The sequence below is a fragment of the Myxocyprinus asiaticus genome, chromosome 5, assembly GCF_019703515.2.
Source record: "Myxocyprinus asiaticus isolate MX2 ecotype Aquarium Trade chromosome 5, UBuf_Myxa_2, whole genome shotgun sequence".
Taxonomy (NCBI): Eukaryota; Metazoa; Chordata; class Actinopteri; order Cypriniformes; family Catostomidae; genus Myxocyprinus; species Myxocyprinus asiaticus.
Window position 1 is genome coordinate 49,716,989 of NC_059348.1, and position 27,812 is coordinate 49,744,800.

At 38.1% G+C, this 27,812-nt stretch overlaps 3 protein-coding genes and 1 pseudogene across 5 annotated transcripts; 3 read left to right on the top strand and 1 right to left on the bottom strand.

Annotated features, from left to right (window-relative positions):
- Positions 1-145: 145 nt before the first annotated feature.
- Positions 146-27,806, top strand: LOC127440564 (transcription cofactor HES-6-like). 3 transcript variants are annotated; one of them, XM_051697239.1, is made up of 6 exons: positions 21,551-21,617; positions 23,674-23,711; positions 26,165-26,246; positions 26,334-26,420; positions 26,504-26,585; positions 26,737-27,806. In XM_051697239.1, exons 3-6 carry the CDS (start codon positions 26,184-26,186, stop codon positions 27,150-27,152), a joined length of 648 nt encoding a protein of 215 aa, XP_051553199.1. In that variant the 5' UTR covers positions 21,551-21,617; positions 23,674-23,711; positions 26,165-26,183; the 3' UTR covers positions 27,153-27,806. The 3 variants fall into 3 exon arrangements, with proteins under 3 accessions (XP_051553198.1, XP_051553199.1, XP_051553200.1); XM_051697238.1 differs by lacking the exons at positions 21,551-21,617; positions 23,674-23,711 and adding an exon at positions 146-360; XM_051697240.1 differs by lacking the exon at positions 23,674-23,711 and having other exon boundaries at positions 21,599-21,617.
- On the top strand, positions 425-3,796 carry LOC127440562 (G-protein coupled receptor 55-like; annotated as a pseudogene).
- On the top strand, positions 6,093-7,957 carry LOC127440561 (lysophosphatidic acid receptor 6-like). The gene has a single exon (XM_051697236.1). The coding sequence runs from the start codon at positions 6,162-6,164 to the stop codon at positions 7,140-7,142; it is 981 nt and encodes a 326-aa protein (XP_051553196.1). The 5' UTR covers positions 6,093-6,161; the 3' UTR covers positions 7,143-7,957.
- Positions 11,070-21,516, bottom strand: LOC127440563 (integral membrane protein 2C-like). The gene is made up of 6 exons (XM_051697237.1): positions 21,372-21,516; positions 19,506-19,643; positions 18,052-18,240; positions 16,773-16,883; positions 16,403-16,553; positions 11,070-12,397 (listed from the first exon to the last, which is right to left on the bottom strand). Exons 1-6 carry the CDS (start codon positions 21,462-21,464, stop codon positions 12,300-12,302), a joined length of 780 nt encoding a protein of 259 aa, XP_051553197.1. The 5' UTR covers positions 21,465-21,516; the 3' UTR covers positions 11,070-12,299.
- Positions 27,807-27,812: the final 6 nt, after the last annotated feature.

Consider the following 27,812-nt stretch of genomic DNA (forward strand, 5'->3'; position numbering starts at 1 on the left):
TTTTCATGTCTGTAATTTCATTATATTCTATGTTAATGCGATGCATTCATGGTATAAATCAGTAAGGAAGCAAGTAGTCAGTTAAGATTAGCAAACACTTCTCCAAAGCAATTTACAGGGTAGGCTACATTTAATTAAACTGTCCATGGTGTAAGCTCATAGAAAGTGTTTGTTTATATATTAATGAATTTATATGATATGCATGAAATTGTGTTTGAATTAGAAGATCATCAAGAGAGGTTTTCAGAAGTTCAAGAAGACTGTCTAATGTTGAAGAGCCTTTTAGGACAGAATGTGTGCAACATCGACCGCTAGATGGCGCCACGATGATGTCCTTTCCTGGAAGTGGGTCACAGACATGTCAGTTAGTGCAAGTTTGTGTACAGAATGTGTCTACAAAAAATTTTCAACTTAACCCTTGTGCGACCTTTGGGACATTTTTGTCTTTTTCATTTTTATTTTTATTTATTTATTTATTATTTTTTTATCATTTTGGCTGTGTTAATGCCAGCGGCATACATTTTGCCAAAGGTGTTTATTTTTGGGGGAATTTTGATATTTCAACCTCAGTTCCTATAATACATCTATAATACACTGTGTACACAAAATAACTACACTCAGGACCTTAAGGACAAAAATGTCCCCATTGAAACCCATTAAAACAGCAATATTTGATCCCAGTGCTATTAAAGCATAAAATCATGAATTCTATGATATTATGCTTTCATTCTGGTGCCCCGGCTTAAAATTTGTAATTTTAATATTTTCCAGCAGATGGCGCCATTTTCTCATGTTTAGCCTATGGAGCAAATAAAATTCTGTTTGTTGTACAGACCTTTTTCACAGGCTGTGGCTGTGTCTTGTTTGGAAGGATGCGTCCTCCGGAGGTCGCATTTGTCGGCCGCATACGTCATTGAGGCTGTCTCGTTTCAGAAAAGCGAGTAGGACACTTCGAATGCAGCCTTTTTCACGGGAATTCGGAGGATGCATGAGGTGTATCCTTCGTGGGCACTCACAACCCACAATTCTTTGCTTCAACGGAAATGTCTAAAAAAAATGACGCCAATTTGCCCGTAAATATGATGTTCAAATGCAAGTAATGTTAATTCCCAAGTTGAAGTACCTCAGTAGACGGGTGCAGAGTATATAATACGTATAATTATATTAATATATAATTAAAATAAAGTATTAGACTAAAAGTACAACTGTAAAATCTATTTTCTTTTCTCTTTACATCATTATAACTCTCCTAAAATGTATCTCATACATTCCCTTCTAAAGGGACTTTGTTCCCTTCTCACTCGAAGCGCTCGTGCTTGTTAAAGAGTGGCGTGCTGTCATAGCAACCATGTTACGTTCCGTTTCTGTTTGTCCCACGAAGGCCGTCTCGTTTAAACAAGACTTGTTTAAAGGAGGACGCTCGGTATACTGCAGCCTTCAAAGGACGCTTCCTACCTAGCATGCAGCCTTCCAAACAGGCGCGGACCGGCCATTGGGAGAACCGGGAATTTTCCCAGTGGGCCGGCCGCGAAATGGGGCCGCATGGGGCGCCGCGTTATGCAGAACGCGCCACAAAACGGCGCCGCGATATGCGGAAGCGGGCAGCGATATGCAGGAAAAGACAATTATATTGTGTAGGTCCACCTCGTGCCGCCAAAACAGCTCTGACCCGTCGAGGCATGGACTCCACAAGACCTCTGAAGGTGTCCTGTGGTATCTGGCACCAAGAAGTTAGAAGTAGATCCTTTAAGTCCTGTAAGTTGTGAGGTGGAGCCTCCATGGATCAGACTTGGTGATCCAGCACATCCCATAGATGCTCAGTCGGATTGAGATCTGGGGGATTTGGAGGCCAAGTCAACATCTTGAACTCTTTGTCATGTTCCTCAAACCATTCCTGAACAATTTTTGCAGTGTGGCAGGGTGCATTATCCTGCTGAAAGAGGCCACTGCCATCAGGGAATATTGCTGCCATGAAGGGGTGCACGTGGTCAGCAACAATCTTTAGGTAGGTGTTACGTGTCAAAGTAACATCCACATAAATGCCAGGACTCAAGGTTTCCCAGCAGAACATTGCCTAGATCATCAAACTGCCTCCACTAGTCTGCCTTCTTCCCATGGTGCAGCCTGCTGCCATCTCTCCCCTAGGTAAACAATGCACATGCAACCGGCCGTCCACATGATCTAAAAGAAAACGTGATTCATCAGACCAGGCCACCTTCTTCCATTGCTCCATGGTCCAGTTCTGACGCTCGCGTGCCCATTGTAGGTGCTTTCGGTGGTGGACAGGGGTCAGCATAGGCACTCTGACCGATCTGCAGCTACGCAGCCCCATATTCTGCAAGCTGCGATGCACTGTGTGATCTGTCACCTTTCTATCATGTCCAGCATTAAGTTTTTCAGCAATGTGTGCTACAGTAGCTCTTCTGTGGAATCGGACCAGACAGGGTAGCCTTCGCTCCCCACCCGCATCAGTGAGACTTGGGCGCCCCTGACCCTGTCGCCGGTTCACCGGTTGTCCTTCCTTGGACTACTTTTGGTAGGCATTAACCACTTCATAATGGGAACACCCCACAAGACCTGCCATTTTGGACATGCTCTGGCCAAAGTCGCTCAGATCCTTACACTTGCCCATTTATCCTGCTTCCAACACATGAAATTCAAGAACTGAATGTTCACTTGCTGTCTAATATATCCCACCCCTTGACAGGTGCCATTGTAATGAGATAATAAATGTTACTTAATTCACCCGTCAGGGGTTTTAATGTTGTGGCTGATCAGTGTATGTGTGTTAAAAAAAGATATATAAGTTTCAGTTGTGAAAGGTGGAAATTTCATGTGATATTTTTGTACCTATCTCTGCTAGTTTCACTATGAATATCAGCTGTTCAACTAAGGACGTGAACAATTTGATGAGGACGTTGGACTTGGTGATCTATGTGCCAATCTTGGTGTTTGGCCTGCCACTAAACCTCATGGCATTGATGGTGTTCTGTCATCTGCTCAAAAAATGGACAGAGTCCTCCATTTACATGACCAACCTGGCTTTGATGGACCTACTTTTGCTTTTGCCGCTACCCTTCAAAATTCATGCAGCATTCCATAAGTGGGCACCCAACAAAAAGCTTTTCTGCTCTTTCTTAGAGAGTCTTTATTTTGTGGGTATGTATGGTAGCATCTATACAATTGCCTGCATTGCTTTAGACCGATTCATTGCCATAAAACACCCATTCCGGGCAAAGCTGGTGCGTTCCAGAAAAACAGCCCTGATTGTTTGTATTTTTATATGGGTGTTTGTTATGGGAGCAACCTCACCTGTCTACAGCTTTCGAGAGGATAAAGAGGATTATTTCAATTGTTTCCATGAATTCTCTGACGAGGGTTGGACTACTGCACTTATTGTGTGCTTGGAGGTCTTGGGCTTCCTGCTGCCTGCTTCTGTACTAGTTGTGTGTTCCACTCAGAGCATCCGTACTCTCAAGGCCTCAAAGAGCAGCAGTCCTAAGAGGCAGGCTGGGGTGAGTCATCTATAGCAGTCTAGCAGCCTTTCTAATACCCTTCACCCCATGTCACCTTGCCAAACTCCTGCAGTACCTGGTCCGTAATCACTTTATTTCAGACTGCAAACAACAAGAGAACATTGTGCTGTTTATACAGTTATCCATGAACCTTGCAAATGTTACTACCTGCTAGGATGTACTTTGCTACTACTTCATCGAAAAAGGAAGTCCGATCCACCAAGAACACAGTGAGAATGAGCATCAATAGAGCAAGGACCACCAGCACCTCAGACATCTGAGATGTAGAATCCAGTTTCTGAGAAAAAACATAAAAAACAACAGTGGCATTATATAAACAAACTGGCATTTAAATGGTTAAAATCCTGAAAATGAATGAATATTTGGTAGTTATGATCAGGACTGATGTTAGTAAAAAAAATAACTCAATAAAAGTGAAAAATAATATTAATATTTAATATTATTATGGCAGTTTTTTAACACAGACATTTTTGTCCTCTAAGGTCTTCTGAGTAACTTTTTTAAATTGATGCACAAGGGTTAAAATAGTGATCACTTACAGCACCTAAAATATACACTTTCCTTAAAAGAAATATTGCGGGTTCAATACAAGTGAAACTCAATCAACAGCATGTGTGGCATAATATTGATTACAACAAAAACTGATTTTGACTTGCCCATCCTTTTCTTAAAAAAACAAAAAAAAAAGCTCCAGTGAGACACTTACAATGGAAATGATGGGAGCCAATTTGTTAACTTTAAAATACTCACTTTTTCCAAAAGTATAGCCACGAGACATAAATAATATGCACGTTAACATGATTTTAGTGTGATAAAATCACGAACCTTTTCGTGTAAAGTTATAGCCAATTTTCCAACTTCATTGCCTTGATGATATAATGTCAACAAACTCTAAAACTACTGTAAAAATTATAATTTAAACAACTTTCCAGCTCAAATAATACATGAGTTTTAACAGAAGAATTAATGTAAGTGCTTTTATAAAAATATAACCTTCACATTTCTGCCTTTAAACCCTCCAAAAATTGGCCCCATTTACGTCCATTGAAAGAGAATCACTGTAACCTCGATTTATGTTTTGTTTTTTAAAGAAAAGCAGGGACAAGTCAAAACTAATTTATGACAATCAACATTATGCCACTAATGCTGTCGATTGAGCTTAACTTGTATTGAATATTCCTTGATCTTTTGCATGTTATTTGTCAACTTACAAAGGGTAACACTTGATGTGCTGTGCCGGATTTGTGCAATAATTTCATCCTGTTTGCATACAAGTTCACCCCACTCCTCCAACCCACGACTTCTAAATAGCTTCTGCATCTCTGCTTGTGGTACTAAAGTGACCTTTACATGCAGAAACAGTATCAGTGACATTTTGTTGAACTTTTATGCCACGAGTCTCTCTGCTCTGAAGAGCAGATGTAAAATTGTTACTCATTAATTTGATAAGTTATCAAAATATATTGTATTATGTTTATGTCTACACTCAGAATATACTCTATGTGAAATACATTTCTGTATGAGAAACAGGATTTTACACATTGTGCTGTACATCACAGCTTTTTTGTGTTGTTTTTAAGTAATTTTTTTCTCTGTTATCTGCAGCACGGTCACTGATGAAAACACACAGGGCTGTTTAACAGTTCGTCTTTTTATAGTCCTGTTCTCACAATACTTGTGATTAAAGCTTAAAGGGAAGGTTCAACCTTTAGAAGCGATCCAATTGGGTTTGGGTGAGAACAGACCAAAATATAAAACCTTTTTCACTTCATTCTTGACATCAGCAGTCTCCTTGGCAATCATGATTTCAAGCTCAATTACACTTCCTGGCGCATGCGTCAAGAACCAGGAAGTGTAATCAAACTTGAAATAGTGATCGTGCCTTGAGACCACAATGGCAAGATGTACAGTTTAAAGAGAGTTCCATTTTGTTCTGTTCTCACCCAAAATCGATTAGATTGCTTCAGAAGACATGGATTAAACCACTGGAGTTGTATGATCACTTTTATGCTGCCTTAATGTGCTTTTGGAGCTTCAACATTTTGGTCACCATTGACTTGCATTGTATGGACCAACAGAGATGAGATATTCTTCAAAAATCTTTGTTTGTTTTCTGCAGAAAAAAGAAAGACATGCACATCTGGAGTGGCATGAGGGTGAGAAAATAATGAGAGGATTTTCATTTTTGAATGAACTATTCCTTTAAAATCATCAATAAAGCCTAAAGATAGTTCACTCAAAAAAAAAAAAAAAAAAAAAAAAAAACTTTCATTTACACACCCTCATATTATTTCATCTAATTTTGTTTTTGAAACTATTTTAGTTATTTTTAGTAAACAAGTTTCCATAAAAAACAGTGACCTTTAAATTTGGTAAATCTGGCTTGATCTGATTTTGACGATTTGCACTTGACCACACACACATTTCAGAACATACTTACCCGCTACCTTGTTTGCACCTTTTCAATTTTTGCATGTAAATGCAGTTCACCAACTAAGACCTCCCACTGTTTCCTGTTACCAACAAGTGGAACCTGAAAAAAAGTGTCACACAGGAAAACAAATTTCAGAACCATTGCACATTTCTGCACTTCACTTCTCTTAAAGCCACCTGTCTCTTTATAAAATGCCGAACAACAGTGCAACAGAAAACTGTGGTATATCTCATTTTAGATACCCGCTTTTCACTTCCACCTACAGCGTCGTTCTGCTATTCGGTCTGCCTCTGAATGCTGCGTCTCTGTGGATACTGATATGTCGGAACGGCTTGAGGAAATCTGTTCCGGTGATCTACATGGCCAATCTGGCCTTATCGGATCTGCTTTTCACGCTTTCCCTTCCCTTTCGGATTATTTACTTTGCCAGAGGTTGGTGGACACTGGGAAACATGCTATGCATGATTTCAGGTACACTCTTCGCCGTCAACCTCTACTCTAGCTCCTTGTTCATCACTCTCATCAGTGTTGACCGGATGCTGGCCGTGGTGTACCCGATTCGATCTCGCCCGCTGAGGACAGCACCAGTGGCATGGGCATTGTGCGCGACCGTGTGGCTACTTATTGCAGGACTGGCAGTGCCAACGGCCATGAATCACAATGAAAATGAGGATCAAGACTGTAATATAACACGTTGTTTTGAGAAATACTCAGACAGAGAATGGAAGAATGGTTTCTACATCCTTTGCTGTGTCACTTTCTTTGGCATTTTAGTGCCTTTTGCCATCATCCTGGGCTGCACGGTAGCAGTCGTGCGACAGTTGAGAGAATACAGCATGCCAGCTTCCTCATGCAACACTGAGCTGAGCAAAAGCAAGATTGTGAAGCTCTTTCTGTCCAATTTGCTCATCTATGCAATTTGTTTTATACCCTTTCATGTCGCCTTCATCCTCTTTGGCCTGAACAAACTTAACCATTTACATGGAGAAAATTTACGGGGCCTCTACTTTGACTTGCAAACTATTACAATGTGTATGGCCAGCACAAACAGTTGCCTGGACCCCTTGATCTACTATTTTAGCTCAAAGAAACTTAGTAGGGGTAGATGTGACTCTTCGTCAAAACACGTTGCTACTGGCCTGGTCCAGAGCACAAGTTGGACTGGCCAGTAAATGAATGCCAAAAATCTCTCATGGACCAACAAAACGTCAAGTGCTTCTGTTGTTGACGTTAATAAGCTCTTTGTGTAAGAGTAAATGGTTAGCAAAACGCCAAGGTGCCAGTTGAGAGCTGACTCATGAGAATTTTACCCCTCACAGCTCACGTGCAAGCAAAATGCTATTCCCTCTGCAATTATGATTAGCTCTGAAGTCCTGAGTTTTGTCGGTAAACCTTACTTTCTAACACACATTAATCTCTTTTCTTGCAAAACATTCCTGTTTTTGACAAAACTCTTTTTGTTGGAAATGTTTCGGATTATTAACCAAGCAACTTGCATTATTATTGCTCATTACTGAGTAGCCAGCATTAGAATTTACATTTTGGGTTTCGAGTTTCAGCGTGATTACTGAAACGTGATCACGTTGCATTCACATATGACTGCAATGATGTTTTGCAATCAGAATGCACATAGCTTTTGCAAAACGTATTAATTTCCTGTCACACAACTGATAGAGCGTGGCGCTTATAGTGTTGACACTTTGATCTTGTGAAATTCCCGGACATCCGATTAATGATGGAAAAAAGTACAAATGGACATCAAACAAGCAATAAAAGATTTTTGACTGTTTACTACTTGTTTGATATGGAAATTCATGCAAAACAGCATGCAATTCTTTCAAACAATAATATCAATGAATCTATTGCCTTATATGATTTCACACTGATGCATCCTTATTGCAATATTGTAGTTCCTTAATCTTTACAGAACAGAAATATGATTGTTTTTATTTTTTCAAGGAAATCAAATAAATGTACATAAACATTGGGCATTATGAGCCAAAGAGATCTTTGAGTAAAAGGAAGGGGATTCCTTTTTTGGACATGTTTTCCAGAACACTAATGCATTAAGTAGACTACAGGATCATTTACATAAAAGTGAAAAATCTGTCATTATCCACACATCCTGGCTTTGAAATTATTATTATTGTTTCTTTAGCAGGATGTGCAGAGCATGCTATTTCAAAAACTGTGGTTGTTTTCAAACTCTGAAAAGTACAATAGAACAGCGCTGGGGAAAATACTTTGAAACAGTGGCTTTCCAAGCAAAGCTACATTTAATTTAAAGAAGTTGAAGCTACGATTTTAAAAAGTGTATGTGCAACAGCATTTGAACAGATAGATGTACACTAAATAATACAACTAAACACCATTAGTAAGATAAATGACTAGAAAACAAAGCAGCATTCAAATAATATTCCATCACACACTCACAGAGAAATCGTACGGATCCATACAAGATGACTAAATCATATGAAATTGTACAAGATGAGTTTTACAACAGCATTTTACAGTACACTGTACATGGACACGTGGACCTTTCGCTTACTTCTGCATTACACATCTGGGGATTTGCAAGTCTACAATTCGTACAAATTCATACAAATGTATGATTTCATAAGAAATAGCCATATTGTACGAATTCAAATGACTTCTCATGAGATCGGGTTGAATATTCCGGGTTCAATACAAGTGAAAGGTGCTGTAAGCGATTTTAGCGAAACTTTCACGTGACTGAGCCGATAAATTGGCCTCGCCCCCTCATTCCAAAACCCCACCCTCCAAAGATAATTTTGACACCAAAACCGAGCAAAAGAGCAGCATTGTTTGTTCCTGTGGATGTTAAATTCAACAGTGGCACAATAGCGCCCTCAACTGACAAACATTATGAATCATAGCCTCAGTGATTCGCTTCAAATACAACACTATGAGGACGAGCAAAATGATAGACAGGTGAAAAGCGTGACTGCGGCCACATTTTTGTTTGCTTTGTCACAGAGACCGGTGAAATATATCAGGATACTTATTTATTAATATTTGTGAGGGAGTAGGAAAATGTTTTGCATACTTTTCCAGGAAAAAATCGCTTGGAGCACCTTTAAGCTCAATCGACAGCATTTGTAGCATAATGTTGACTATTTTATTTTAATTTAATTTTGTCCCCTATTTACTTATAAAACAAAACAAGGAACTATCTGGGTAAAGTGAGGTATTTACAGTGAAAGTGAATGGGGCCAGTCCGTTAACATTTAAATAGTCACTGTTTCAAAAGTATAGCCACAAGACATAAACAATAAGCGTGTTATGATTTTAGTGGGATAAAATCGCTTACTAACCTTTTCTGTTTTTACATTTTACAACTTCGTTGACATGAGTAGGTAACAGCGTAAACCCTAAAGCAACTGTAATAATGACAATTTAAACCAGTAATACTCAAATAATACACATAATAGTTTTAACAGAAGAATTAATGTTTTGCTTATATGAAATTGTAAACTTCACATTTCTGCCTTTACACCCTCCAAAAATTGGCCCCATTTACTTCCATTGTAAATGCCACACTGTACCTCAATTTTTGCATTAAAAAAATAAATAAAACATTTAAAGAAAAGGAGAGATGAGTCAAAATTATTTTATGTGGTAATCAACAATATGCCACAAATCCTGTTGATTGAACTTAACTTGTATTGAACACGGAATATTTAGCAACAAATAAGAAGGCTGGAAATGCAGAAAATCAAACAAATAGTCTTTTAAAACAGTTTATCTACATGAATCATCCGAATAAACCGATTCACTAAATAAAACAGACTTCCAAATGCTTTATATGAGAGCTTTATATACATGAACTGTCCAAACGAACCGATTCACTAAAATGAATCAGACGTTCATATGAGAGAGCGGTTTACTGGTCAAGGTACCGAAATGTTCCAATTCCAGGATATTTTGCAATGAATGATGCAATGAAAGTTAATGTTTACTGCGACTAACATATTGACTTCATCTTTTACATTCCATGGAAGAAAGTCATATCGGTTTCGAGCAACATGACAGCATTTTTATTTTTGGGTGAATTATACCGTTAAGAGCTTTAAAGGGTTTAATGAGAACCGTGCTGGTTCCTCACATTCATGTTACTTCAGTGTAGATGTATGAAAAGATACATCAGCGTGTAAAAACACATTGTTTAAAAAGACAGTTGACTAGGCTGCAAAAAGGAAATGAAAGTTGAAGTTGAGTCAACTGTTTTAAAAGGCACACCCTGTGCTGTTGTTTCACTCGTTGTGTTGCAGCAGAGGGTTTGTGGGCTATGGGTGAAGACAGATCTCTTGCATAACATTTTGCACGCCTAGCATACACTGAAAACCCAAATAAGTTCAATTATTTCCTCAATTCCATTGAGTAATGGGGTCTCCCAAAACGTAAATATTTAACTTCAATTAACTTGGTTTTCAAGTAGAGTGAACTTAACTATTTAAGTTGAGTTAACTACATGCAAGTAGACTTAACTCTGATTTATTATTGTTGTTTCTACTGTTGTACATTTTAATTGAACTGATTCAATTTTAGATCAAACAACAGCACAGCTCAAATAAAGATAACTGATTCTAGGTCAGTTATTAAATAATGCTTTACAGAAATGCATATATGCACTTCAGCTGCACATGCACAAAGAGAACTGAAATAGTGTGACCAGGGTCCAACTTGACGAAAGAGACACAGATCACCCTACACCAAACATCTATTTGCAAAGCATAAATAATACAACAAAAGAGCTAAAACATCTATGAATTCTTAATAACTATAATTAATTATTTAAATTCCCCAAACTGTTCCCTCCAAGGAAACATAATTCAAGCAGCAAGGGATTGTGGGTTTTCCCTGTAGCCTCAATTTTGTACTCAATAGTTTGAGTTATTAACACTTCAAATATTAAGTCTATGGATTTTTAAGAAAAATAAGTTCAATGAACTTAAATATTTGAGTTATGAGTCGAAACGTGACATTTCAAGTAATACTTAAGACAACTTGATTTTTACAGTAATGACAACTTTAGGGTTTACAGCGTACAGTAGCAATCAGAAGCTGCAATGATAATCGAATGTGAATAGGGTTTCAGCAGTTTATTGATGGCGTTTACAAGCAAATGTTACTTACAAAGCTAGAGCAGCAAAGTAGATTGCATTAAATGTTTCAACGATCTAAACGCCTCATTGCTCCAGACAAAACCAGTATTTGCTACACCAGTATGTGGAAGGGGAACTTATAAAAATATGGAACAATTAGAAAAAGTGCAAGCAATTTGAAATGGTTCCACCTCAGATGAGGTCTAAAGATCTACCACTACTGAAGGGCAGACAATACATAAAGGAATAGGAACGTAAGGAATATTTCACACACATCTGTGCAAAAAAGCATTCCTCAAACCAAAGTTTAATTTTACAGACTTTACTAATCCAAAAAGCACTATTTCAGAAGCAAACAACCCATTCTGATCATTATAGACGTATACTGCATTTAAGAGTTAACCAAACATCATTTAAAAACCATAAACCAACATTCAGTGGCTAGTTTCTCAATTTTTCTGCAAACTTTATTCACATGTATTCAAGAGTAACACACAGAGTAACTGAACATGATAAACTGCTCATAACATTATTACTACAAACAAATGAATGACAAGTTGGGAAATCCAAGATAAGAAAACTTGTATTGCTTATATCACGTTCAAAACCCACTCTATGACTTAAACAACAGGCTTAAGTCACACTTGTCTTAAATATGAGGTATAACATCTTTTGGCATTGAAGACTATTTTCTAATTATGCATTTCTTACCAAACACAGGTGGGAAAAAACAAGTTTGGACAAATCAAAAAGGACAATAGCAATAACCATCAGTCTACACAAACTGAGGTTTTACAGACATGAAACAAAATATGCAAAACAGTGGGATAGTCAGTGCATGCTAGACTTAAAAAAAAAAAAAAAAAAAAAAAGGGTGTGTCGGACACAAATCCCAGTTATTTTTGAGGACACGTACCCAATGCTCAGTGAAAAAAAACTAACATTTAAATACACAACCTGAGTGTGAAACTAAACTAGAAACCGCAAACAAGATGGATTTCAGAATAAGAAAGAAATCAAACAATTAAAGAAACATGAAAAACTGGGGACGAAAAAAGGAATTACAATAAATACACAATTTGCATTATGCAACAGTATGTACAGGTTTATGATGCTGATAAAGTGCTGTAAAGCTGGACAAATGGAGAGGGGTGGGTCACTTTGGGGTTTTGCTCAGTAGAGTTGGGAAGAAGTGGGGTGAAACTAAAGCAGGGCTCGGTCACAAATGACTGTTTCCACGACAAATGTATTCTCAAAGTGTCGGATGCTGTGACAGTTCCTGGCCTCCCTCTTATCGATGCCTAAGAAAGAATAAAATGTCTGGTTAAACAGTGGCATACATTAGAGCCAAAAACCAACAACACAAATCATCAAGCTTTAAATCTGTTAATCAGAGACTTTTTTTCATAACAAAAATTTGTCAAAAAACAAGTGACAAAAGGTATTTTTTCAGTTGCTTGCTCTCATTGGTCCAAAATTCCGCTCCATATTTTTGGGAATGACTCCATGATGTTTTAAACACCTAAGCCCAAAGTATACTTCGGACAGAAGTGAACGGTAGGCGTATGCGTGCAGGATGAATTACGAAAATTTCACTGAACGCATGTGGCCCGATTTTTTTAACCGCCAGTACTCCAAATGCGCAGCACTTGCACGTGCAAGGAATTATTTGCACTAATTTGTGGGTCCACAAGGTGGTAATACTCACAGTTGAGCGCTAGAAGATGTAATTGCCGCTAAACAACATGAGACAAATGTGGAAACAACAACAGTGGATGTGCACTTTAAGAACACATGTGAGGAGGTCAGGAGATATGTGCAATTGTATAACTTGCGTTTTGTTTACTGCACCTGGTGGACCATAAACCATATTCACAGACTGGGTGATTCTTACGAAACCGGTTTAGAAAATATCCTGGTAATATTTAACCTCAACTTAATAAAACAAAATTATGCAATTAGATTTTAAAGAAAAAAAATGAAGCCTATATTAAAGGGATAGTTCACTCCAAAATGAACATTCTCTCATCATTTACTCACCCTCATGCCATCCCAGATGTGTATGAAAATGTTTTTTTTTATTTATTTTTTTAAAGATTTTTAGAAGAATATTTCAGCTCTGTTGGTCAATGCACATAAACACAGCATATAAGTAATCCATAAGATTCCAGTGGTTAAATCCAAATCTTCTGAAGCGATATGATAGGTGTCAGTGAGAAACAGTTCAATATTTAAGTCCTTCTTTTGTTTTTGGTGATTTGCATTCTTCGTACATATCGCCCTCTACAGGGCAGGGAAGATCATTTATGGTAAAAACAGACTTAAAGCTACACTATGTAACTTTTGGCCCTCTAGCTGTTTAAGCATAGAACTGCAAGTTACTTGCGGAGGAACACTGTTATGGTAATTACGTCAGTCGGGCTTTGGCTCTGCTCTCCTGCGCTGATGAATATGAAGGTTTAAGGTGTACCGGTGTAACCACGGATAAATATGATCAACTTATCAGAGCAAATGTCACTAACAACAACAAAACTCACCCCTTCCCCTCAAAAAATAAAATAAATAAATAACGAAAGGAAGAAAGATGGAAAGTCTTATTTGCAAGTAAGTAGCATATGTATTATTAGCAGGTAAGTAGCACATTTTACACTGTTTTTTTAACTTATTGAAAATAATTGTTTCAAAATAAATAACATTACAAAATTTAGGCAATGAAACATTAGACATAACGATATCAGATAAAGTCAAACAGTGGAAACTATTATAACTTAACAAGCAGGCAAATAGACCAATGTAGTTACTGGTTTAGAGATTGGCATTGTTACCAGCATAAAGTTTTGTTTTTTCTATTGTCCTTCCTTGAAAATGAAATCAAGCACTGCAGTACAACAATCCGTAATAAAATGCCTCATTAGAATGGCTAACGCTATCTAATGAACTATAGCGCTAAGAGAGCTACCTGGCTAACTATCGGTCCAATAAAATATCTTACCTGTCGAGCAAGGAAAAGCCATCTCTGTGTCGGTTTTAAATCCTTGGTGTACTTGATCATTAATGAAATTGTTAAGTTCTAACAAAATGTTTTTACATAGTGTAGCTTTAAATACTGATCTGTTTCTCACTCACACTTATCATATCGCTTCTGAAGATATGGATTAAACCACTGGAGTCTTATGGATTACTTTTATGCTGACTTTGTGCATTTTGGAGCTTCAAAATGTTGGCACCCATTCACTTGTTCTATGGATAAACAGAGCTGAGATATTCTTCAGAGATATTCTGAGATGCAGAAGAAAGTCATACACATCTGGGATGGCATGAGGGTGAGTTAATGATGAGAGAATTTTCATTTTTGGGTGAATTACTCCTTTATAGACCATTAAGATTTATCACATTGTGAAATTATTTTCAGGACACAAGCACATTTTACACCTTAATTCTCATTACAGTAATGCATCCGGAAATTTTACTTATCCCCCTTGTTTTAAATGATGATGATGATGATTCTCATTACCATAAGTCTTTTTTTTTTTTTGACCATGTTAGAGCAAAAATATGTGTTTGTTCTATGATTTTCTAAATTAAAAAACAAATTTCATATAGGTTTTGTAAGAATTGCCTAATTTTGTCTAAATCGAACAGGATTAATTTTAGGAGGAGATGTTTGGCCACAGTTCTCGATGGTCACAAGATTGGTGCGGCAAAATGTTGCAAGTGACCACATCAATTTCCTATGGCTACCCAGACACCATCTGTTCGGTTATGAGAGAGAGAGAGAGAGAGAGAGAGAGAGAGGAAGTCCTTATGGAGCCAAAATACAGCTCCCACACTGCATCACTGCCCACACCTCATCAGATAGATACCCCTCTGATCCAAACAACTGCATCAATGCCTGACGTGCATCACATCCCCCTATGTGTGGTTTCCTATCTGGAGATGTTCTGTGTGCTCTACAATCTTGAGTCACGCTCAAACACCCACCCACACACACACACACACACAGACATGAATTAATCACACTGAAGATCAGTGTCAGCATGACACACATACTCAAAAGATTGAAAGTACACAGCACATACCCTTATCAATTTAAAGTGATAGTTTGTTTAAAAATAATTTACCGGTACTCACCTTAATGTTATTCCAAAAAGCATGACTTGCTTTCTTTAACAAAATGTGGCAGAATGCTACCATTCAGTCACAATTCACTTTCTTTGTATGGAAACAAAACGCAATGAATGTGAATGTCCAACATCATTCCACAAAAGAAAAAGTCAGACAGGTTTGGAACAACATAAGGGTGAAGAAATAATGACTGCATTTTCATTTTCAGGTGAACCATCCCTGTAAATAGTATAATTCCTTTTTGATCAATTTCACAGAAAAATGTATATGACTGTCTTTCATCTGCTGAACTCGAAGATTTTTAGAAGAATATTTCAGCTCTGTAGGTCCATACAATGTAAGTGAATGGGTGCCAAAATTTTGTAGCTCCAAAAATCACATAAATCAGCATAAATGTAATCCTTACGACTTCAGTGGTTAAATCCATGTCTGCAGAAGCTATATGATAGGTGTGGGTGAGAAACAAATCAATATTTAAGTCCTTTTTTACAATAAATCTCCACTTTAACTTTCACATTCTTTTTCTTGTGTGTTTGGTGATTCACATTATTTATGCATACCGCCCCCTGCAGCGTCAAAATTGTGGCACCCATTCACTTGCCCTGTATGGAATATTCTTCTAAAAATCATAATTTGCGTTCTGCAGAACAAAGAAAGTCATACACATCTGGGATGGCATGAGGGTGAGTAAATGATAAGAGAATTTTTATTTTGGGTGAACTATCCCTTTAAGAGGAAGTAGTTGTCATTATGAAGTACTTAATTCACTGACTGGATTATCCAAAAATAGGCATTATAGTACAGGTATTTAATACATAATCCAATTTTTATTGATTTTCCTGAATTTTTATTAACATGATATATATTGTTATTGTCATAAGATTTCGGTCATATCACCCACCCATATTTTCCACCGTGTAAAAAGTCTAATGGTGTAAAAAAATAAAATAAAAATACAAAGTACACCTCCCTTCAAAAAGCAGCAGAATTCTTAATTTTAGGGGTTAGGGATTTGTTCCAATCCTTAGTCCCAAGTATGAGCAATAGCAATGTTGATGCTTGCCTTAGCAAGCACCATGCATAAATAAAAAGACAGGAGTTTGGAAATGAGAGCAAGTGAGTTTAAACAGTAAGACAGAGAGAAAAAGATAGAAAGAGAACATCTTGGCATGTGCACTCACGTCTGTGGGCGCTACGGCGTCGCAGTCTGTAGGTTTCTTTTCCGTAACAGAGTCTGTGGATGAAGGGTCCCAGCTGACGCATGTTTCTAACGCGCCCCGCCACCACCATCTCCTCCTGAACGATGTATGTCTGGGGCAAATACGTCCCCCGCTGTGAACGCATAAATATACATATGGTCACACAAGGCCATGTAGGATTTATTTCATCAACAATGACACCGCTATGATGAGACTAATAGAAATTTGTGTGCCATTTCCCCTAGGGAAGTCTGCCATGATTTTCTTGATTCTTGTTCCAGCTATTTCATGTTATGTGACTCACTGACTCTCAATGAGACCTTTTGTTCAAGCGTTACATAAAAACTGTTACCTTGACATTGACGAGCATCTCCCACAGGTTCCTGGGCGGCATGACAATAGTCGTGTTGAGCTCAATGACGTAGCACTTATCCAACGCAATGTCGTGGTAAGCTGTGAGTCCCTGTTTTTATGAGAAACAACAACAGCTCTGTTATTAACGCCACTAAGAGAGCAAGATTTTTACATTTTTAGAAGAAAATGATGCTTGCCCTGGCAAAAGTCGGTGGCATGATGCCATGTTGCTGTGAGTGGCATTGCTATGCAGTTGCTAAGGTTTTCAGAGTGATTGCCAGTAGAGGTAGACCGATATATCGTTTTACAGTTGAAAGCGAACATTCCCTTCTTTTTGCTTTGGTGCATCATGTATTCAGTTTAACCTCATGTGCCCACATTCATTTTTTCAATGATTAATCAGTGCCAATAGTTTCTTTGTTATCGGTTGTCGACAAAGATTTATGCCAATAGTTTTAATCTGGTGAATGCATGCTATAAAAAGAGCCAAGTCTTCGTCATTCTAACATAAGAGTCCCGAAATAAGCAAGTGTATTTGGGGCTTGTTTATAGTTAAAAGTCCCAAGTTATTCAACAAATTATTATTGGGATTCAAGTTGCAATAAACTGCATCTGGGATTTTGTTCATTTTGGACTCTTGTATCCTCTATGCCTATGCCCGTCATGGTAAGGAATTTAAAAATGAATCATTATGTGCCTTTTCCACCACATTAGTTATTGGTATCGGCAAAATCCACTATCGGTTGAACTCTAGTTGCTAGAGTGATCCTTGCTGGCCCAAGTCTCTATTTTATTCTAATCCCTAGATATGGCTTGGGTCCCTTTCATCAATAAAAATCTATGGGATTTTATCATCCACCAGGTGAAAATCATAAGTGTGGAACATTTGTTTTGTTCAAATCCCTAACACCAAGTATGAGCAATAGCAAGCCATACTAAATATGCATAAAACCTGTAGCCCTGGTTATGGAGATATAGATCTTCAAGAGAACAAAATGATCTACTATCTAGCAGGCTGATATTCTTATAAACTTATCACAGCAAAGAAAGTTGGCTCGGCAATGTGGCATTCACAGAAACATTTGTGCCTGGCACTCTGCGCTGCATATTAAACAATGAATTTAACAGCAAACAAAAGGTTTCCTTAGAGCTTCACAGTCCATCTGTGGGAGCCGTGATGACTAACAGCCTCTTTTGTACAACCAAAGAACCAGAAGAAATTGTGCCACAGATAAATGAGCAGACCTTTACCAAGTCGTTCAAGGGACGAGTCTTACCCTGTGAAAGTCGTGGATGATATCAGCCGGGTCGCTGCTTCCAAAGTCAGGTACAGGCACGCTGATCTGTTCGTAGTTCTCATCTATGTAGATACCAACGTTCTCTTCTAACTCCTGTCGCCCAAGTAATGGGGCGTACAATGGGTCTTCATACATCACCCGACAGTGGAACAAACTGTCCTCTGGGATCTGGGAAGATGAAGGATAAAGCTCTTAAATAGGGCACAGGAAGGGATGGACGAACAACTGCCATAAATGGAACACTACACACTAGAAAAAGCACTTACAGAGCATTTAACAGATAAGGATGAAACATGCATTTTGAGGGTGTGGAAAGAGCCAAGTCCGTTTGAAATCAAGTGGGAAGCACGCGCAACAGTCGGGTTCCGGAAGTAAAATCCCATCAATTTGCTCCATAGGTGAATTGAGTAACTTATAAAACCTTTAAAGACAGACCTACCGTGAGCTCCGAGGTTGTTAATCGATGGTATATGCTTCTGTTGAAGCCAACAGTCTGTTATTTTAGCTTTATTTTAAAAAAACAAATTGTTTAATAGCAGAATTTCTGGTGAAGGACCACACTACCCATGATCCTGAAGGGAAATGATCCACCAATCAGAGAACTGCAGCGAACAAATCACACAAAACAAGCTCTGTGGTCTCCCTACATTCTCAAATTACTTACATATTTGCAAACAGAATACATTTTCAATAGAATCGAAATACATTGAATGTTCGCAATTTAAAATCAATAGTTTTATATTTTTCCCTCGATTACGTGATTCGCAATGCTTCCTGGGATTGTAATTCATTAACGAAGAAATTAACGGGAAAAATCCTTTTTCTCCATGGAACAAAAAAGGCGAGGTTAGACAGAATGTTAGCCTCAGTCACCATTCACTTCTATTGCATCTTTTCTCAACACATTGAAAGTAAATGGGCAATAGTTAGCAAATGATCACCGATTTTTATTTTTAGAGGAACATTTACGCCAAAAGTATTCAGATTTTGACGCGAACGCTCAGCGTCTGCGTACAGTTGAACATTTGCCACCTTGTGGACACACTAATTAGTGCAAATAATTCCGGGTGCATACGCATTCTGCGCATTCAAAGACGCGTGGTTAGAAAAATCGGACTCACGCGCTTTGCGAAATTTGCGTCACGCCTCATGTACGCGTTCACATTTCACTGGAGCATACTTTGTGCTTTACTTTAACTTTTGGCCGTAAAGATGGAGCATCACTTTTGCAAACACTTGCATTTTTTCCTCTCTGTCCTGGTGACACACTGTCCCTACTGAAATAGATTCACAGCTATAGTGTGTAGGCGACTTCAGTAAGAGATACAGGAAGGCGTTGCTATAGTAATCACTTTGGCAAAGCGTCAAGCTTCACTGAGGCTCATTAATGAATAATTAATGATTAACATTTCTAATGATGTCCGACATCTCACCTGGGAACCGTAGTAGTATCTGTACAGGTATACAGATGCCATGATCAATCCTGACATGAAGATCACCAAGCCCAGTGCGATACACCAAAGGCCACCCGTGGAAGACTTCTTAGAACATACTGGGAGAACCAGCTCATCCTGATGGGGGAAAAAACAACTTAATTTTTAATGAAAATTCAACACTTGGGTGGCTTTTCATTGGCTTTTTGAGAATTCACCAACTTGTACTAGGAAAAAAGGAGTACAGATGGCCTGGTGAGGTACACTACGAACATGCAGACACCCGAACACCGCACTCTTAGCAGCCCAGATTACTCATGAAGTCTGCTGTTACCTATAAATCCAAATAATTTCTGTAAGTGCAAGCTGGCACAAATCAATAGTTTCAGCACCCAGCTTTGCCAAGAAATTAATCACAGCAGCATCTCAAGACGTCAGGTGCCATGAGCAATCCATCCGCCTCCAGTCTCTCTGTGATGCTGGTGCCGAGGACACCAGCTCGTATCAACCCACACAGGCTCTGGATCATCGTGAATCAAACAGACTGCTGACAGAGCTACTATCTCTGCTTGGCACTGTGATATTTTTAGGCATGTACTGTACTTCCAAGCTCCTTATTTGTACAGAGTTCCTTTCTACGTAAAGGAGGACACAGCGCACAAGCGAGTAGGAGACGGTGTGTGGGTACCAGGCTGAAAATAACAGCACTAGAATGAGATTAGACGGATCCACGTCATTTTCACTCTAGTATGCTCATTACAGGGAAAAAAATGAATGTGGGCACATGAGGATTAACTGAATGTGACGCACTGAAGCGCAAAGACGTTAACGTTCTGTGTCAACGGCAAACAAGTTTGGAAAGCTTTCACTTCCAATTTCACAATGCATCTAGCTTTTGTTTTTCTGACCTGAATTCAGGCACATAGTTCTTGATATTGGATGCGAGCAGTTTAATTATGTCACAAGACTTCAATAATAACAGAATACAAAACACAAACTGATGCATTCAAAGAAATCTGAAAATTGAGAAATCATATTCCTCTGTGCCGATTAAAACTCTTGAACAAAACGACAGATGACGGGTATCCATTTTGTGAAGGCAAAGATCCTATTTAAGCCTGGCTGGCAGAAACACACTTGTTACTTGTACTTGGGTTGCAGTGAGCACAGTGTGATCTAGGGGCATTTGACAAAAGGCTGCAGTCGTGTGCACAATTAAAGCTTTTTTAAAGTCAAATAGTTATAAATAAAGGTTTTGCAATAGAATCATGCACGGCGACAAATAGCAGGCATCTATGTAGAGAGAACACACACAAATGCAGCTCAAGCCGATTTTGTCCAGCAGCACTAATCTGCAGTGGCTGCTGCACACCAAGCAATGAAGTTATGTCATCCTGTTGTGAATTTCATTACTGGCTCACATCCATCACCTGTTATCCATAACAGAACTGCAATTTCTCCCATTCTGGGTTTAAACATGCAATGCACAAGCCTGCCAATATGTTATTTAATCTGTCATATATAATAGGCTATTATAAAACATTGCAATATATTTACACAATAATAATAATAATAATATAATGATATAAAGAGAGCATTAATTGTATTAAGTATTCATGTGAGCACTATACCCATTATTCTTGTCTACAAATTGCAGCATTTTGGTTTAAATGTACAATGGCACTATTAAACTAGTATTTAAAAATGTAAAACTATTTTGTTTTTCCCTTTGGCATAATCACATATAAATTAACATACAAAAAGGCAGGTGCATTTTCTGGATTTATTGCTTCTGGGTCAAAACAAAGGATGGTTTAACCACAAAAACAAAGGAATTGATGTGTTTTTAAATAAAAAGAAACTCACGTGAGAGTACGGCATGTGAATTTCCTCTTTGTCTCCGTCGTTCTCCTTTTCAGGCTTCTGTACCGATACTGGCTGAAAGGATATCTTCACCATTTTTGTTGTTGTTGTTGTTTCCTTCCTAGTTTCCGCGGTTAGGACGTCCAGTAGTGGATGAACCTCCAAAGACGATTCTCGCTTGAGCTGTGAATGAACGCTCAGCAGAGGGCGAACTTAAAGAGGATTGCCTCGCTTCCGGTAAACTTCAAAGTAAGAGCCGACCAATGGGTGTCCATTGCCTAAAATTAGTATCACACCTCAACATTTTGTCAGGTATCGTCTATTCACCTCTTTCTAGATGAATAGCCTACACCAGGGATATTCAAACTGGGGTCCAGGGCCCCCAGGGTGCTAGGGGGTACACGAAAAAAAAAAAAAAATAATAAAAATAAAAATAAAATCTGAATATAATATACAAATAAATAAATAAAATATCTCGACATTATTTTAAATTATTACCATTTTATTCTGAAACCATGGGATTAATCACAATTATTTTATTCTATTGACAGCCATAGTTTTAAACCACGAGAAATAAAAACAAATTGGCATATAATTTCATATATTATTAAAAAAAACATCAATCTTACTTGTAAGAAAAAAAAAAAAAAAAAAAAAAAAAAGTTGAACTTCACTATTCTCTTTAAAGTGAAAAGTGCTATAAAAGTAAGTTTAAATAGAATTGAAAATGTTTTCCTTCCATTTTACACATCTTACATTACTTTAATAGAAAAAAAATGTCACACTGGGTGCTTCTCAATCGGAAGGATGCAGCCTAGTTAGGCTTTCAGTGCTAGAATGGGACGGTCTAGTAAGTGCGCATTGTTAAGTCATAAAGGTTTCCGCCTCCGCGGTCACAGTGCAAAAACTTTGAAGAAAGAACAAGCTGCATCGAAGATGACAGATGTGGAAAGTGTGCTGATCCTCTACAAGTTCTTTGTAGATATGGAGGAAGAAACCAGGATAATGCACAGTTGTGCAATAGCACGCAGAAGGACTCCTTTTCCACTATTATTTAAATAAATTGGGACTTGTGCAAGCTAACCTTGTTGTGGGTTAACAAGCTTCACGCTGCAAGCCCCCCCCCCCAAACATACACTCTTGTGTGCAAGGGATTGTGGGTGACTGAAGGCTGCAAAGGAAGTGCTTGATGCACCCTTCAAAATATGGCAAATAAAGGCTGCGAAATGAGACTGTCTTCCAAGGGTCCTCACTATTGAGGTGGCCCTCGACGGTGCTTGTTGACGTGGCACCCGAGATTTCCAGCCTAACTAGTCTGCAGCCTTCCGATTGAGAAGCACCTGTCGTCTAAATGAATAAATAGGAAATATTTTCTATATAAAATTCAAATAATCAGATTTGCTTTAGTACAATGGCACTATAAAAGCTAGTTATTTTAATTTTTCAAGCAACACGTCTCTTTATAATGTCATGTTTACACAGGTATCATCATTTTTGGGGGTCCGTGGCATGTAACAGTTTGAACACCCTTTGTCTACAGTAAACTGCTGCATCCATATGTATTGGTTAAGTCATAATTCCTCATATCGTTCTCAAATTAGACGCCTTGGATATTTCGTTTTTGTTAAACTCAAAACTTAACCTACATTAATATCATTTTAGGAGATTAATTTTAAGTATTACCAAATGGGATGTCTCTGTCTGGGACTTTTACTATGCAATGCTCCACAAATGGATGTGCCTTCCGATTCTATTTTGGCCGTTTACGGGTGTCTACCACGCGCTGTGATTTGCATCAGATTGCCGGAAGTCAATAAATAACTTGACACTGATCAGTGCTTTTTATGGTTCTGATGCAGGTTATAATCTATAAACGATCATCTAATAACTGTTCAAATGTGAGAATAAAACATATTAACTAGATTTGTAAGATATAAAACGCAAAATTATGCCGAATGATCTTTATTTATGAGCTTCATTCCCTTAACACAAGAGTTTTAATTTTTGAAAGATTAGTTTAGTGGCATTGAACTGGATGCTGCTGAGCAAGTTCGTGTATTTAACAAATAAAGTAGGCAAGATAGTGTGTCAACAAATATATTTATTTATTTTATTTATAGAAACAAGATATTGCTTTCTGGAGTCAATTTTGTCTTAAATATGAAATATATTAAATAAATACAAATGTGGCTTTTTTACTAGTTTACATGGCCTGTTCAACTAAGGGACATAGATTAAATGTTTTTATTTAATATTTTAAAGGCAACATTACATTGTTCATACATGCCTTTTTTTTCCTTTACAGTATGTGCCTTCATAGATCGGGACTTCAAAATATAACAAGTAGGCATTCGTGATTGCCCACGTGCACACGCTTGTAAATTTAGGACACGCCCCATGAATTACTAGACCAACTCCGCAGATAGAAATGCGGAGTTAACTGGATTCCAGTAGAGGGCAAACTTTATTTTTTTATTTTTTGTCAACATGGAGGTTTTTGAACCACAGCACCGCAGTTACAATATGAGGGAGGATTTTTTTTATCATACATAAAACACAGTCTCTGGCTATTAGCCATATAAATGACGTCTCTGTCAGTGTTATTTATTTATTTGTTTATCTATCTTTGCAAAACCTAGGCTAATCTAAACAGACAGAGAGTAGTATCTATCTATCTATCTATCTATCTATCTATCTATCTATCTATCTATCTATCTATCTATCTATCTATCTGTCATCTATTACACTTCTATCTATCTGTCTATCTGTCTGCCTGTCATCTGTTACTCTTTTCTATCTATCTATCTATCTATCTATCTACCTATCTGTCTGTCTGTCTATCTGTCTATCTGTCTGTAATCTATTACTCTTTTCTATCTTTCTATCTGTCTGTCTATCTATCTATCTATCTATCTATCTATCTATCTGTCTGTCTTTCTGCCTGTCATCTATCTGTCTGTCTATCTATCTGTCTGTCTGTCTGTCTATCTATCTATCTATCTATATGTCTGTCTTTCTGCCTATCTATCTATCTATCTATCTATCTATCTATCTATCATCTATCTGTCTGTCTGTCTATATGTCTGTCTTTCTGCCTGTCATCTATCTATCTATCTATCTATCTATCTATCTATATGTCTGTCTTTCTGCCTGTCATCTATCTATCTATCTATCTATCTATGTCTGTCTGTCTGTAATCTATTACTCTTTTCTATCTATCTGTCTGTCTGTCTATCTATGTCTGTCTTTCTGCCTGTCATCTGTCTATCTATCTATCTATCTATAATCTATTACTCTTTTCTATCTATCTATCTATCTATCTATCTATCTATCTATATGTCTGTCTTTCTGCCTATCTATCTAATCTATCTATCTATCTATCTATCTATCTAATCTATCTATCTATCTATATGTCTGTCTTTCTGCCTATCTAATCTATCTATCTATCTATATGTCTGTCTTTCTGCCTGTCATCTATCTATCTATCTATCTATCTATCTATCTATCTATCTATCTGTCTGTCTGTCTGTAATCTATTACTCTTTTCTATCTATCTGTCTGTCTATCTATATGTCTGTCTTTCTGCCTGTCATCTATCTATCTATCTATCTGTCTGTCTGTAATCTATTACTCTTTTCTATCTATCTGTCTGTCTGTCTATCTATATGTCTGTCTTTCTGCCTATCTATCTATCTATATGTCTGTCTTTCTGCCTGTCATCTATCTATCTATCTGTCTGTCTGTAATCTATTACTCTTTTCTATCTATCTGTCTGTCTGTCTATCTATATGTCTGTCTTTCTGCCTATCTATCTAATCTATCTATCTATCTATATGTCTGTCTTTCTGCCTGTCATCTATCTATCTATCTATCTATCTATCTATCTATCTATCTATCTATCTATCTATCTATCTATCTATCTATATGTCTGTCTTTCTGCCTGTCATCTATCTATCTATCTGTCTGTCTTTCTGCCTGTCATCTATCTATCTATCTGTCTGTCTAATCTATTACTCTTTTCTATCTATCTGTCTGTCTATCTATCTATGTCTGTCTTTCTGCCTGTCATCTGTCTATCTACCTGTCTGTCTATCTATCTGTCTGTCTTTCTGCCTGTCATCTATCTGTCTGTCTTTCTGCCTGTCATCTATCTATCTGTCTGTCTGTAATCTATTACTCTTTTCTATCTATCTGTCTGTCTGTCTATCTACCTGTCTGTCTAGCTATCTGTCTGTCTGTCTATCTATCTATAATCTATTACTCTTTTCTATCTATCTATCTGTATGTCTGTCTTTCTGCCTATCTATCTATATGTCTGTCTTTCTGCCTGTCATCTATCTATCTATCTATCTATCTATCTATCTATCTATCTATCTGTCTGTCTGTAATCTATTACTCTTTTCTATCTATCTGTCTGTCTGTCTGTCTATCTATCTATATGTCTGTCTTTCTGCCTATCTATCTATCTGTCTGTCTGTCTGTCTGTCTATCTATCTATCTGTCTGTCTGTCTGTCTGTCTGGTTCTCTAGTTGCACTTTTATTCATAAAATCCTTTTCTGGTCCATCTACAGGTTCACAGGGAGGGTTAGTTTACAGGGGAAAGACAAAGGCAAGGCTGTTGATTGGTTGCGAGTGAGTCCATTCACATGTAAATCAGACCTCATAAATGTCCCCCTTCAATTGCCCACTTTGCACAATATATGTAGTGCTTGTTAGCACAGACTTTTGTCTCAAACTGAACTCGCCGACCATCTGCCCCCCATTCAGTAGTCTTAACGGCACTGTGTCCTCACAGCGGTCTCAACTGCAGCAATATGGCCCCTGCCTCCCGCAGCAGCACGCACGAGGACGATTATTACGGAATAAAAGACAGAAAGGTATGGAAAATGTATTTCTATCACACAAGGAATGGTTTATGAACACTTTCGACCGACTTACAAGCTTTTCTCTACTTATGTCTTTAGACGAGGAAACCATTGGTGGAGAAAAAGAGACGAGCGCGCATTAATGAAAGTTTACAGGAACTGAGGCTACTGCTAACCGACTCGGATGTAAGTTTTTTTTTTTTCATCACTTCTTAAAACACCTGTGATCACTGTATCGTATTAACGTATCGCACTTTGCGTCATTTCAGGCGCAGGTAAAAATGGAAAACGCCGAGGTGCTGGAAATGACTGTGAAACGCGTGGAAAGTATTCTGCAAAACAAAGCCAAGGGTAAGGGGTGTTGTCGAGATTCTTACAGGCCCAAAACTAGCCATGCCATCTTTCCAGTAAACGAATTCAACGCTGCTACATTTAAAAATATCAAATGTCGCGAATCACGTTTGTTGGCAGTGTGACGTCATAATGCGTTTCTCCTCCACAGAGTCTGTCAGCGTGAACCTCGAAGCGAACGAGCGATTCGCCGCGGGCTACATCCAGTGCATGCACGAAGTGCACACATTCGTGTCCAGCTGCCCAGGAATCGACGCGACGATTGCCGCGGACCTTCTCAACCATCTCCTGGAATGCATGCCTTTGAACGACGAGGATCGCTTTCAGCATATTCTGTCAGACCTGATGTCGGACTGTAGCACTTGGTCGAGCGAAGGCAGGAGCGTGGTCAACAGCGGCTCCTCTGCCTTGTCCCCGTCTCCCTCCACCACCTCCAGCGATGACCTTTGCTCTGACCTCGATGACACGGATACAGAGCACAACCACATCTCGTTGGATGCCACGGATAACCAGGAAGCGTTAAACGTGCCAGCGTTCCACTCCAAGTCCATGTGGAGACCCTGGTAGACTGATACACCAGGGATGCTCGTCCTGAAGATCTCGCCAACCTTTCTGTAGAGTTTCGTTGCAACAATAAGGAACATTTGATTATATTATTTTAGTTTAGGGCTATTAAAGTCTGCATTAAGGTAGATATCCAGGATCTATGGACTCATACAGTTCAACAATAGGACTAGGGCAGCTGCAACTCGATATAGCTGTAATTCAAAGTTAGTTCAGCAGGCTGTAGTGCATATAACAGCTGTAGCAATCTAAATGAGAAATGATATCTGTGGATATCCCCCAATAAGCTCTTCATGGTGCAACAATATGCATTTCTGTCCGATGCAAATCATCTTTAATAATATCTTTTTTTTTTTTTTTTATATAATTATTTTGGAAAAGCTAAGATAATTTAAAACAACACTGTAAGGATAAATAATATTTCTAGGGAATGCTTTCCCACCCTTAATTATTGATGGTAGGTTGAATGTAAATATTTGAATGTTGTGGCTGTAGATATAGATCTCTGACATTTTAAAGTGTGCGTGATCGTTGTTAACGTGATAATAGGGTTTGTCAGATATCAGTCTATAATGGCATTTTATGTACTTCTTATGTGATTGTGATTTTGGTATTAACCATGTGTTTCCCCCCTTCATTAAAACATCACTTTGCCCATCTCTG